The sequence below is a fragment of the Schistosoma mansoni genome, chromosome W, assembly GCF_000237925.1.
Source record: "Schistosoma mansoni strain Puerto Rico chromosome W, complete genome".
NCBI classification, from domain to species: Eukaryota; Metazoa; Platyhelminthes; class Trematoda; order Strigeidida; family Schistosomatidae; genus Schistosoma; species Schistosoma mansoni.
The window spans coordinates 24,873,481-24,888,552 of record NC_031502.1 but is presented as its reverse complement, the minus strand read 5'-3'; the positions used below and the strand labels follow the sequence as shown (position 1 = coordinate 24,888,552).

The 15,072-nt window shown below is 38.1% G+C and overlaps 1 protein-coding gene across 1 annotated transcript; it reads right to left on the bottom strand.

Moving 5' to 3' along the window:
• Positions 1 to 3,144: 3,144 nt before the first annotated feature.
• On the bottom strand, positions 3,145 to 3,970 carry Smp_110310 (hypothetical protein; the record flags this gene model as incomplete). Its single annotated transcript, XM_018789090.1, has 1 exon — positions 3,145 to 3,970. The coding sequence occupies one exon, from the start codon at positions 3,968 to 3,970 to the stop codon at positions 3,239 to 3,241; it is 732 nt and encodes a 243-aa protein (XP_018654568.1). The 3' UTR covers positions 3,145 to 3,238.
• Positions 3,971 to 15,072: the final 11,102 nt, after the last annotated feature.

Here is a 15,072-nt window from a genome sequence, read left to right as displayed (position 1 = left end):
TCAGTCGCCTTAGACTTCGGATAATTGCAGGGCTTCCTGCAATTTCTAGAGGATTTACCGTACTGGTTGTGATACCAGCACCAGTCGGGATTGTCTGTCTCTCGACCACGAGAGACAGATCGCTTACGTGAAACGCTCCTACGTGGGGATTTTGACCGACTACGGTCATTACGAACTCTAAGATATCGTGTAAGCGTGTGACATAGTCCGGCTATGTCAGTCGGGGTCGATTGAGGTCTTTCTTTGACGGAAAAGACCTCGACTCTAGTGGATTTGGTGATTTCTAGGGTTCGGTCGGCAGATGCAGCTAGTTCGTCTACAGAGTTGTTTTGGAACGAGACGAGAACCGCCTGCACCTGTTTTGGGAGTTTGGATAAGAAAAGTTCTTTGAATAGGCCTTCGTCAAAGGTTCTTTGACCTATCACTTCTCTCGTCCTAAGCAACATATCTGTGGCAGAACTATGTTGCAGGTCGATGTTATGGAGGAGTTGGTCTAACCGTTGTCGGTCGGTTAGGTCTCCACGTTTTAGAATCGAACATTTGAGAGTTTCGTAAGGTTCCAAAACATCACTAGTAAACATACTAGGAGTTACGTACCTGTTAAACTCGCGCGGTAACGCCTTAACTACCGCGAGGAATCGTGAGCGTGAGTCTGTAATGCCGTGGCCGTTAAAGTCGGCTTCTGCGTAGCAGAACCAGGACTCGATATTATCAGGCCAGAAAGGAGTTAATTGAATCGAAATAGGGGGAATAGACTTTAACTTAAAAACCTTAGGAGAGTGTTCCACCATAGTAATATAGAGAACGAAAAATGTCTAATTAAAATATATCCGGGAAACAACCCGCGAAAAAAAAGTATATCACAATATATAAAAAATCAAATGAAGAATAACAATGAATAATAATATTCCAAAATGGAACAGACTCACAGTTTGTGCGCTTGGTGTACCAGATCACGTCGGGCTCACCACTGAGGATACAACGGATATTCTAGTTTTACAACTAGCAACCAGTAGTATCTTCTATAATCGATTGTTCCCGGCCAGAGGAAATCAGAAGTCAGACGAGAAGAGGTAGGAAAGATATATTTGATACGTTACCAATATATCGAGGAACCTTTACTATAAGCTGGCTATAGAAACGTAGGAGCAGTGTCCCACGCCGAGTTGAAACGTGATCTGGAACGGATGCATGACCGAAAGCCTTCAGTTAAACAAGTCCACCTAAACAACGTGGTCAGCATCCAATGTCGAACACTTAGAAAGCTATTGATTTTGGGGAATTATTTACAGCTACAGCGTAAATGTAGAACGTTCAAAAGTAAATTCATAGCTATTGACTTAATGAATTCAACTGTCACGAGATTCACAAACAAAATTAACGATACTTACCTATTCCTATCAATTTTTGGGTCTAAAATCCTTTAAAGCTAACCTGTAAGATGTAAAGAATAAGTACTTCAGTTTTTCCAAGATGATATGCGTGTCTATTCTTTCGGATCAGGGTTGTCTGATCCTAGAAAATTGCGTACAGTAATATTCGATGCGATTAATAATAATAATAAATTTCTGCAAGGGCAGTTACATACCATTTTTACAGGCATGATCTACAAGTTACAACATTTACAGTATGCATCCCAATCAGGGTTGTTTAGTAAATATAATCAATAATAATAATAATAATAATAATAATTTATTCTCAAATAACATTGTTACATGAGGCATGCCGGTTTACAGGCAAGATCAAATTGTTAAAGAAGTTACAATTTTCACTGTTGAAAATTACTCAGCTGGGTTGATATTTCATAAGATATTAATGTAAATGGATTTCATAAGAAACATGTCAATATCAATATCACACTTGGCGCACTTTATGGAGGTAGCGTTGCAACATACAACTGATGTTCGAGAATAGATACTTGCGAAGTTGGGGGCTTTTAGAAGTTTCGAACTTATATCCCTCCAGAATATCGGAAGCATTAATAACGGTGTAGGACGAAGTCACCCGTGCCATTTCTGTTTTCGATGGAGTATCTGCAGGAGGCTGAAAAAGGTGTAAGAAAAAGGAAGGACGAAAAGCAGAGCACACAATTTTCATGGAGGAATAGTTAAGGTATAACCATTTAGTCTATTTGTCTGTTAGTGAAGTATTTATTGGGTAAGAACATACTAATGTGTTAAAGAAAAATAAGTGTGGGCAAGGTATGAATGGATAAGGAACTGTATAAATGAAGGTAGTTTAGAAGGAAGTATGGAAATGTGTAATTATAAAATAAAGTGCTGAAAACAGTATTCCGATACAAATGGCTATCTCCCTTTTTTTCGAAGCTGTTTGAACTCTCTTTTTTTTTGTTTTCAGATTTTATAGGGTATAGAGTGGGCTTCGTTTTTAGCCAATTGTCTAGTTTGCTTGTATTAGGATTACTTGGTAGGAAGTGGAACCAATTCAGCTTTTTTTTTAACACGATTCAAAGTGGTATTTTGCATGAATAATCTTGCATCAATACCGTTGGTTCGTGACATCCCACTAGACATAAGGAGCCGTAATTAATATGTTCTGCCCCACAGACACGGGTGGATTGAAGTTATCTCCCCACCATCATGTTTGCTGGTCAGTAACGCCACCCTCCCTCCTTTTATGATGTTAGGCTCTCTTACGTTTGTGGTCGGTATGAATATTGCTTTTATCAAGGACCATATTTGGAATACACTGTCTCTACAAGTTCCATGTTACAAGCAAATCAGATGGTAATAGCATTTGTATTATGGGTTAGATATCCATTTAATATATCGTACTACTATGAAGATAACTAATGGTAAAGGTTAGAAGAGACAAGTCAGATTATATGTGGTTAAGAGATGGTAAGGGCTAATTGCAGACCAGAGGATATGATAGTAAATATTGTAAAATTTTCAGGGTAAGAAAAAAAAAATAAAACATTGAACAACTCACAAGAATTAAGGACGTATGAGCTTCTTTTGATCAGCCTTAGTTGGTCAGCATCCATAAGATTAGTGAGTTATCTGTCTACTTGTAATAAGAAAAATAAAAGGACATGACACTTAGGAAGAATAATTTGGATTTATCCATTAGAGAGATTCGGAAACTGAAAATGAGGGTTAGGAGCGGAAGGCCATGGTTAATAATCAATAAATAATGGGGAAGGATAAAGCATGTTTTCTTTAGTTTTGCTATATTCATACTAACGACAATGGAGTTCGTTATATTCTTGTTCCGTCTAGATATTGGGCGGTCCATAATAAAGTGCCTCATTGGTAGGCGGGAGTTCAAGGAATAGTTGGTGAAGTTCTTTAGAGTTTAGTAACAGGGTTATTAGCCTTTTAAATTTGGTAAAGGTGTCACAGTTACGGATAGGTATTGGCAACCTGTTCCACAATAAACTATACCGAACTGTAAAAAACCTACAACGCATTTGTTTTTGGTGTTTTTCGGTAAATAGTGTATATGCATTGTTTCTTAGTCTATAGGCTGGGTCACTGATCATAGTTGGACAAGAGGTTAGGAATGACAGTCCATTTATTGCTTTGTAGAGAAATATCAGATTGTTCCTTAACCTACGGTGCCATAAAGGTTCTAAAGAGAGGTGCTTACATCTACTTGTGTAATCAAGAGTGGTGTCACTTCCTAGCAGTTGGCGTGTAAAGCGTCTTTGAACATCTTCTACTCTTATTTTGTCAGTGGTATTCATATTAGAGAAGATAAAAGAGCAGTATTCTAAGGAAGGTCGTACACATATTTTGTAGAGAGTAAGCTTGGCATCTGTCGTGAAGAAATTTTTGGTTATGAAGCCAATTAGACGTCTGGCTTTAGAAATAATAAAGGAGGCGTGTGCTTTAAAGTTTAGGCTTCCTGTGTAATTTATTCCTAGATCGTATACTGAATTCAGTGTCTGGACTTTACTTTTATTTAAGTAAAGTTGGGGTTCATAGGGGTGCTTTCCAAAGTGCATGATCCCGCATTTGTGGAGGTCAAATGGTAATTGCCACTTTTCGCTCCAGATAGTTAGGTTATTGAGATCAGGGGTACACTTTCACTTAGAGCCTCAGGCTTATAGCTGTATACTATTTTGAGATCAGCATATAAGTATGGTTTCCCAGATTTTATGATGTTACATATATCGTTTATATACATGAGAAACAAAAGTGGGCCTAATACACTTCCCTGGATGACGCCACTAGTTATTGGTCTAGGTAATGAGAGACAGTCGTTGTACTTTACCATTTGTTTACGTCCCTTTAAGAATGAAACAAACCATGAATAAAGTGGGTTGTTGATTCCGAAGGACCGTAGTTTGGCTAGTAGCCGTTTGTGTGGAACCTTATCAAAAGCTTTCTTAAAGTCTAAAAATATGACTGATACAAGGAGTCCATTGTCTCGTTTCAGAGTTATATCATTCATGTAGTCCACTAGGCATGTATCACATGATCTGGACCTGAGAAATCCATGTTGGGAGACCGAGATGAGATTATTAGTAGTTAGATGTTGGACTAACGCCGCCTCAACTACTTTCTCCATCACTCTAGACACCACTGAAGTTATCTTTATGGGTCGGTAATTCTCAACATTTGCTTCAGGTCCTGTTTTAATTTCGGAAATGATGTGTGTAGTTTTCCAGGCAGTAGGGTAATGCGCTGTAGAGAGTGATATCGCAAATAGTTTGAGTAATAAAACACACATATCATCGCCTCCACGTTTTAGCATGCTAGCCGGAATACCATCTGGTCCATCAGTGTAGGAGTGTTTCAATGTACTAATTGCCGTAGAGATATTCTGTACATTGAAGTCTACGTTAGTAATCTCACAGGCAGATGCTGTGATAAGTTCTGAATCATTAAGTGGTTTTTCATCAGTTAATGAGGAACAAAAGTGTTCATTAAATAGTTCCGTAACAAGTTTAGGATCTTCGTATACTTGTTTGTCTTTAATAAATATGTTTCCTCTCGACTTAGAACGTTTAAGTTTATTTTGAAAGAGTGTGGTGAGTGCTGAGGAGTTATTACTAAGTTCGACAGCACGTTTTTCCTGTTCGATTGCTTTTTGCGTACTTATTGCGTCTGTCTGGACAAGTATTTCTGTCATCGTTACTAAAGAGGAGAAGTCATTAGAATTGTGGAAGCGAGTACAATGTCTCTGCAGACGTCTTCGTGTACCGACCGGTATAAACAGATCTTTAGAAAACTTAGGTCTCCAGTACTCTAAAGGTGCGATTTTGTTCATGATACTTTCGATGTTGTGATAAAATATATTGGTTAATGTGTCGGTATTGTTTGCAGTAAAGAATGTTCCCCAGTCAGTGCTTCTTAGGTAATTGTGAAAATTATTCCAATCTACCTTGCGATAGTTTCTACGAAGGGTTACATTTTTACGTCTACCGTTTGTGTTTTTTATATTAAGGCTACATACGACAGTGTTATGATCACTACCTGGGAACTTTTTTCCAATATACACAGTATTGTGGGTGAGGCCACTGGTAAAGACTAAGTCCAAGATATTTTGATGTCTGGTAGGGCTACTAACATATTGAGTCCACTGTCCTAGTTCTAGACATTCAATAAATGATTCATAACGTTTCGGAGCTTTGACTGGAAACCAAGAAATTTCAGGCATGTTGAAGTCACCACAAATGAGCTTGCCTGTGAATGGAAGGGATGATGCTAGTGTGAATACCTCTGATAATACTGCTATTTCACCTATTGCCAAGTTAGGTTGCTGGTAGATACAGCCGAACAGTAAGGTAATGGAATTTGATGGCTTTAAAACAATCCACACCGAGTCCTTCAGTTTGTTTAGTTCAGGTATATCGCATAGTAGTGAGTTTAAGCTAGAGTGAGCATAAATAAGACACCCTCCGCCTCGTCCTTTCAATCTATCGCTTCTATATAGGAGGTAGTTATCAAGAGATATACTTAGATCGGAAATATTACTGTTAGTCCAAGCTTCAGATATCATTATAAGTGATGGCTGATATATGGAAGCAAACAGAGCTAAATCAGTCTTTTTATTGCAGATCGACCTAGCGTTGATAAGACACATATTAAACAAGTGGCCTACTAAGCTAAAGTGAGTGAGAGTATCTCGATTAAAGATGTCATGATCCTCGCGTGAGTGATCTATGTTTGAAGTAATGGATTGAGCGTTTTTCAATAGCTCTGTATTTTGATAGCTAGAGTTACTGGGGCATGTATCAAATGAGCTAGTGAAGTTGCTTGGAGAGTTTATCCAGGAGGAAAGGGTGGGAGTACTTTCTGATGCGAACTGTACGGGGGAAGCGAGTTTATGTTCCGCACTTGGTTTGAAATGACTAGGGCTATATGCTTCAACAGGGGTGCAACTAGGGGCCTTATTCCAAAAAAATCTGGTACATGTTGACTATAAAGTGTACTGTTATTTGCAAGACAGTTTTGATGGTTAAGCTCGTAGCCTCTGTTATAACTATTTGCGCTAGTGCGAGCATGAGGGGGGTCTGATGCTCGTAACTGGAAGTTGTTACGACTGTTGTTATATATGGAGGCCGTCTTCATGTGGTGGGTTGATACTGGAAAGTTCTCGTCCTGAGAGTGATTACAATTGTGATTCTGGGGAATGTACATAGGGTGTGGGGTGAGGAACCTGTAATTACCATGCTGATTAACGGTTTTAGGCTTAGGAAGGTGAGTGGAGTGATCAGTATTCTGATGGTTTTTGTGAGTGTGCGTGTAAAAAGGTTTGTTACGCTCAAGCGTACTGCCCATTGTGTGAGGTGTTGATGGCAAGTTACATGATATCAGCGGATAGAACCTATTCACTGTTGTTGGGATACCCACAGAACAGTTGGCCTCAATCTTACGTGTCCCCCTATTTCGTATTTTGGATTTTATCTCCCCAGTCTTTTTTGTCAGAGATGAAGGGTTTCTTTGTCTCTGTGAGATGAGCTTAGGTTCATTCGAATCCTCTTGTGGAGTATCTCTTGGGGAACCAATTTTTACATGAATATGTTTAGTTGGGTGTGTTTCGTTACACGGCCCACATTTTGGTGTTATACTGAGCGAACACCCGGGATCAGAGATGCCGTCACGCCTTTTAGTGACAGATGGGGACCGTATCTTATTCAAAGATTTCTGATCTGCAGACTCATCTAGATCTACGGATGGACCAGTCGTTTGTGGTATAACATCATGCTTGTTATCCATGCGCTTTATATCAATCATTTTGTTGCATACTGTCTTTAGCTGGTTTTTTACTATCACTCTGTCATACGATTCTATTGCTTCACGTCTTCTTATACGACGTTGACACGGTGTTAGGTCAGGAGTGACTTTAATGCTTTTGTATGGAACTAAAGAGCTGATATTTTTGCTCAAATCAATAAACTGTTTAACATCGTTACAACAGCCAAACTTAAATAGTAGAGGGCAAGTCAATCTATCCGACTTTTTTCTAAGGCGGATGACTTGGCAGTTGACCTTCAGCATATCGCATGCTTTAAGGCAGATGTCCCTCAACTTATTTGGGTGTATGCGATCAGGGAGATTGTAAACTATTGCATTGTGGGAAGACATCATTCTTTTCGTCACTTCTTCAGCCACAAAATCTAAAATACACTCAGCTTTAGTGAGTTGTTCGAGATTTTTATCGGTATTAATACCCCATATGTGTGTGAGGGGTGCTAGTTGGTTAAGTCTACTGTAAATTTCGGCTAGGGAGTTTTGTAACTGACGAATGTCAGTACTATATCGATCAGCATTCTCGTATACGTGAGATACACTGTTAGACTCCTTGGTTTTTGGTATATTGGACCTAGGCCTAAGCAAAGCATGCGGTCTGGTGGACTGTGTTGACTTGATGCACGTGGGCATTTCGCTTTTTATGTCAACTAGTCTTACCGTTGGCATACTGCACGAAGAAATAGAGGGGTTGTTACTCGGAGAATCAGGTAGTGTTAGTGACACTTGTGGGTAGGTAGGATGGGGTTCAAAGGATAAATGCTTATCATTTTCAGGTACTGAGTCATCAGTCTTAGGAGTTACGGACTTTGACCTTTTAGTAGGCTTGAAAGCTGGTGAAATCTCTCTTTTACCCAAGTTACTTGACATATTTTGAAGCTGTATGAGTTAAAAACCTGTCTAACAGATATATATGAGTATATAATTAATTCTACGTATTAACCGGGTTAATACTAGGATCAGAGACTATTAGTATATAACGTATTACAGATAAAAAGTGCTCAGTTATAATATAGGGAAGTACTGATCAGTGAAATCTCTATTAACTGGGCAAGTGTCGGTTAAAATTTATTAACCTAGAGTAAAGTGTGAGCGATAAACGCGATAGGATGATAATCTAAGGACAATACAGCCTACAAAAGAACAAGTCTAAGAATTTCTAAACCACGTGAAAAAATGTTACCACTTTCAAATTTCGCACGCATACAAATCTGTTTCATCAAAAAGATAATTAGTTCATCGTTATTAATTTGAATTTCTTCAATCTTATCCCGTAACTGAATGTGAGATTTGAGAAAGCGGTTGGATGAATCAACCAAATGTTCAAATATTCTTGAGATTTCTCACGATAAATTGTATTTTGGGGTCTCGGAGAGTGATACAATTGAACATCGTGAGACTTTTTTCGGCCTACTGTAGAATCGAAGGAGTACTGGTCTACTGTGGTGTTGTGCAGGGTAATGTCTTGGGTCCATTGCTCTTTATAATTTATATCAACAATATATGCAAATGCTTTACCACAGGTAAGACCTACCTCTACTCTGATGACTTAAAAGTCATCTATAAAACTGACATTGGTGATGTACGTAGTACTATGCAAACAATCCAACATGAACTCAACAAAGTAGACAACTGGTGCAAACGCTGGGGGTTAGAGCTCAACACAGAGAAATGCGGTTGGCTATGTATTGGAGACACGTCTCTTAAAACAAACCTAGCACTTAACAAAAACCCACTGCGCAGACTGACATCTGTAACTGACCTAGGGGTACATTACTCAGAGAGTCTTAACTTCTCAGAACATGTCTCAACTAAAGCATCTCAAACGCGGAGATTGATTGGCTTCATTCTTCGTAATTTCTTCCAAAACGAAACTAAAATCATCCTGTATAAAGCCTGCGTAAGACCCATCATCGAATACTGCTCGTTCTTATTTTCCAACTTACGCCTATACGATATAATTAAGGTGGAAGGAATACAGCGAGACTTCACTCGCAAAATACTTAAGAATGACCAACCCATTGACTACAGATCCAGATGCCATATCTTAGGACTGGAACCTCTCTGGAAAAGAAGGCTTAGGTCTAACTTGATTCTTTATTTCAAATTTCTTAAAAACCTTACTTATTCCACATGTAATATAGTACTCTACCAAGACTCACATGGATACAACCTTCGATACAAAATATCCACAGTCAAAATAGAAAAATACAGATCAAAAACTGGGGAAAACTTCTTCCTTATCAAGTACTCATTAATATGGAGCAGTCTTCCTTCTGAAATACGCATGGCAGATAAATTAAATACGTTTGCAAGACTTATCGATCAAGCCCTCACCTGCACAGATCTAGCGCAAACGAACACATCCGCGTCCCACACAGACATCATAGGCTCTCCACATATATTGACTAAATTGCCTTATTTTCCTACTATGTTATTGAATTAGATACCTTCCACTCCCTAAATTTTTTTACATTGAAGTAGACAGGCAACTCACTGGAGCTATCAATACTCGGTCGCTAAACGACGATTACAAATACCCTAAAACGTCCAAAGAAACACACAATCGACTACCTTCTACTAGTGGTCGTGCATCTATTGAACCTGTTGCCCATCAACTGGTTAGGATGGGACAAAAGAACATCAGTACGAATTTAGTGTGAGTTCCTTCCTGTCTATTCGTTATCAGCTTTTCACCCTTCTGTACACTATATTGCCTTGCCATTAATATTATTTCACCACTCCTTATCTTACCTTCTCTGTAACTATTATGAATCTACACTTTTCCGCCTAATTTGGTAAGCAACTATCCTACATTATACCCTCCTTAATGCCTTTACTCTGAGTTTAGTAACAGGGTTATTAGCCTTTTAAATTTGGTAAAGGTGTCACAGTTACGGATAGGTATTGGCAACCTGTTCCACAATAAACTATACCGAACTGTAAAAAACCTACAACGCATTTGTTTTTGGTGTTTTTCGGTCAATTAAAGCATTGCATCGAAGCCTTACCCACGGTCCATAATTTGTAACTGTCTGATAAGCTTGTAAAATGGTACTTATAGAAATAGTGTTTTCCAACAGTATGTAAAACAGAGCATTGTGTGAGATATGATATATATCCAAAAAATAAGCGTAAATGAGCCTAACATCACAAAAGGAGGGAGGGTGGAGTTACTGACCAGCAAACATTGATAGTGAGGGCGATGACTTCAATCCATCCGTGTTTTGGGGCAGAACATTTTGTCTGTATCAGGCTCTCTATGGATTAGAACAAGTCAATCAATCTGTGATATTGAGGTTGTTCTCCTACACTCACCATTTAGACTCTTGTTTCTAATTTCTATGCTGGATTAACTATTCTACTAAGACAACCTATAACCTGCTAACTCGGACTTTTACATGAAAACTGTGTGGCAGGCATAGGATGATGAAAAAACAGACTGTAAAGGATATGGTTGCTATTTTACTTAACACTCTACTCTCAACATGCACTCTCCGTTCTAATAAACGGTCTTTATCATTCCAATATTGACTTCACTTCCTTCATTAGGACTTACTCCACCACTATAAATATCACAACTCATTGCTCTTTATTACTGCATTCCTTCATCTGAAGCCCCTGATCACATTTCACCCTAACAACTTGAGCTAGTATCAATTTGATCTAATAATTTTTCATACCTCCGTCTGTTCCACTACTAAATGTTAAGCATTGCTTATCGTTCATATCCAAATGCCTTGCTGCTTCCCGGTTTCTTTCTTCTTTTCTTTTCTCTCTTCAGAATCTTACTCTGAGGGTGAAGCTACGTAACTTCTGACATCTGGAACAAGCTCGATAAACGCGCTTCCCCAAGGTCATAATTCGCACCAGGCGCTCTACAACACTACCATAATCCTAACACAATTTTGCTGAGATTTGATCTGGTGTGTAACGTGGACACGATGCCCCTCTGGGAAATATTTTGATGAAAACACATTGTATCTGAACGAATGAACTGCTATCAACTTTTATAAATTATGTTTACCAAACAGCCATGCTTGGGATGCATACTGTGAACCAGTATATTTTGTAACTTGTAGATCATGCCTGTAAAAATGGCGTGTACCTGCCCCTTCAGAAATATATTATTATTATTACCGTAATTCATTCTCCATTAATCTTGCTTTGAAATGTATCGTGCTCTGACGAGCTTGTTCAAATTCATTGAGATTTAGTTGTCCAACCTTTCGATTGGATTTGTGTGTATTGATATATAGATTCTTTTATCCTCGAATATTTCCTCGGCTATGATGATTTCTCATCTTGTTCTGAGTCTCTTTAAAGCGTTTTACCTTTGTGAGGTCAGCAGGGTGTTGTCTTTCTTCTATCGAGTTAACGTTATTATTGTCTGATCAGTTTCTTGTTGAGTCTCTTCATTTATCCGAGCAGTATTGAGTGATGACTCTAGTGCGGTGAAGAATTCTAGTTTTCAGGCGTCACCTGCACCTAAGTTGAATTCCTTTAGGAGGTGTTATTCTATGACCTCATGTGAGCATACGCTCTAGTTTCGTCTTTTGGTCGTTTATGACGTGTTGGTTATTCCCACGGCCGACACAGAAGAACTCAGTTAAGAAGGTATGGTTTGGCTTTTTTGTCCCTTACTCGTTTCACAGTTGAGAAGATTCGGTGTTTTACCAAAAGAACTTGTATCACTGTTGACTGAGTCAATATTGATGCGACTATGATTATTATTCACATACATCTTATGAGTACATAAGTGTTATGAAGAAACCATTTCGAGTTTCTTCAGAAATTCAATAATACGAAGGTTTCAATGATGTTGACATGACATTTGCCACATTTAAAAAAAGGAAAGAAAAATAAAAAAGTAATGATCATAGAACAATAACAATTAGTCAGCTCTTGATTAATCGAGAAGAATGCTGGGTTGACTTTAAAGAGGGAAAAGGAGTAAATCAGAGAATAGAAATAAAAGGAATGTGAAATAGGCAAATAGTTTGATAAGCTTGGTTGTGAACACAGAACAAGAATAAATGATTACGTATCATCAACTGAATAATAAACAGAAGATTTCAAGGAAAGAAATAAAATAATTCATCGTTGGATTTAGATTTGACGATATGATAGGTGTTTATACAGTTATAGTTAAGAGTGATGCTATGAAAGTTTCAGTTAATTGCAAGGGACAACCAAATATCAGTATTTATGAGACATATATACGTGGTGAAAATGAAATGAATCTGAAAGGTTAATTTACTTAAGTGCAGCACAAACTACGGATGCTCAAGAATAATATTTATTTAAAAGAAAAAGAGTGGAAGAGAAAAGACATGAAGAACTAGCGACAGGGTTCAACCATGATAATAAGAGCGTAGTGAACATTGACCTCTGATGTAAACCATTAATTTTTTTCAAATTGTTTAGTTCACTCGGGTAAATACTCGTTAATTTATGTAGTAGAATATAGAGTAGGTCTTGATATTAGTATAAACTCTTGTTCAATAATAATTTAAAATGATGCTATGATAGTCATAATTAATTGCAAAGTATAATCAAATATAAATTTCTATATGTTATGCATATGTGGTAAGGATGAAATGCATCTGAAGAAGCCAATTTTTTTAAGTGTAACATATGATAATTGGTTTCCAGTTATAGACTTTGGATGTTTATTATTTCTTGGTGTTCCTGAAATTGCCATCTACCTACAACGTGTTTTTGTTTAGATGGAGTTGAATATAAATACTTTTTCATGCATATATTTGTAGATAAAGTACTACCCAGATACATTAGTGTATCTCAACTTCTGTACAATGATTCTGAGATTAGTATAGTAATGTTATCATTTTGCTGAATGAACGCTCGATCATCGAAAGCCGTCCAACATCCTCAACTCAGTGAAAACGGGTTTCACATAAACAAAGCAGAATTGTTCATTTTGATATAGGTTTGTTCTCTGAGCTGGATGGTTTGGTCGTGAAGCTTTCATCGTCCTTCTGAACGACATCATCAGCACAAACTTCGGGTAGAAGTGAAGTGTTTGAATTTCTCCACATGTGATTCACAGCTTGTCCTCTGCACCTCGATGTTGATTGGTTCTTATTGACCTTAAATCTGTCATTGTTTATTTTTTGTTTTGGTTGTATCTCCTATTGGTTTGATTTTTGTTCCTATGTTCCTGCATAATTTTCTTGATTGGTTGATAGATTGGATTGATTTCAATATGTTTGTTTATTGCTGATTGATCTGAGTGCCAAGCTTCTAAAAATTCTCTGGTATTTTTGGAATTGCCTCTGTCCAAAATCTGCACATTTTCCCAGTCGAATGTATGTCCGTAGTTGTCCACGTGTATTGATATGAGTGAAGAAATGTCGTGGCGTTTGACTGCTAATTGGTGTTCATGTAGGCGAAGATGCAGGGGGCGTCCGCCTTGTCCAATATAGTGTTTGTTGCAGTTGGTACAATTTATCTTGTAGATGATGTTTGTTTTGTCCTCTTTTGCCATTTCATCTTTTGGTTTGCATAAGATTGAGTGGAAGGACTTTGTTGGTTTGTGGGCTACACCTATTCCGAATGTTTTCAGCAGCCTTGTTGCCGTTTCCGATATGCCCTTTATGTATGGTGGGGTGATCCTTTTGTTGATTTTTATACTTGATTTCGTTTCTGATGGTGTGTGCGACTGGTATTTTTTGATGATATTGATTGGATAGCCGTTCTTTTGAAGGATGGTTTTCAGGTGTTTTTCTTCATTTTTTCGTGCTGTGATTGTATTGTAGTGTGTTCTCGCCCTCTTGAACAAAGTTTGTACACAGTTGATTTTGTGAGTTCTTGGGTTGTTGCTATTGTAGTTGAGAATTTGATCGGTGTGGGTCGGCTCCCTGTGCACTTGAGTCTCTAGTTTTCCTGTCAGTTCTGGTGATTAATACATCTAAGAATGGTAACTTGTTGTCCGACTCTTGTTCCATTGTGAACTTGATGTCGTTGAAGACGTTGTTGATCTGCTTGTAGGTGTTTTCTAGTTCCTTCTTTTTGACGATGACGAATGTGTCGTCTACATAACGAATCCAAATTTTTGGTTTGATCACTGGTAGAATTGTGGTTTCTAGTCGTTGCATTACTGCTTCCGCGATGAGTCCTGATATTGGTGATCCCATTGGTGTCCCTTTTGTTTGTTTGTAGATTTTGTTATTGAATTGGAAATATGTTGTTAGACATAGATCTATGAGTTCAAGTAGGCTTTGATGTTGAAGTTTCGTGTATTTCGCGAGGTTTTCGTCGTTGGTTAGAAGCAAGGACAGAGTTTCTTTTGCTAAGTTTGGTTCAATTGAAGTGAATAGTTCTGTTACATCGAAGGATATCATTAGTTCGTCGTCGATTTGAATGTTCCTAATCTGATTAAGGAATTGTATGGCTGATTTGATGGAGTGGTTCGACGAATCTACTAAATGTTTCAGTATTCTTGAGATTTCTCTTGATAAATTGTACGTTGGTGTTCCTGGTAGTGCTACAATTGGACGTAGTGGGATGTTTGGTTTGCGTATCTTTGGTCTGCTGTAGAACTGAGGGAGTACTGGTCCGTTAGATTTCATTCTCCATTGATCTTGCTTCGTTATTTCTCCTGCTTTGACGAGTTTGTTTAAAGTTTTTGAAATGCGATTGTCTAGTTTTTTGACTGGATTTATGTCCATCGGTTTGTATGTACTTTTGTCCTCGAGTATTTCCTCGACTTTCTTGATGTGTTCTTCTTTGTCCATAATCACCGTGGTGCGTCCTTTGTCTGCTGGAACGATGACAATATCTTTTCTGGTTCTGAGTTTCTTCAAAGCTGTTTGTTCTTGTGACGTCA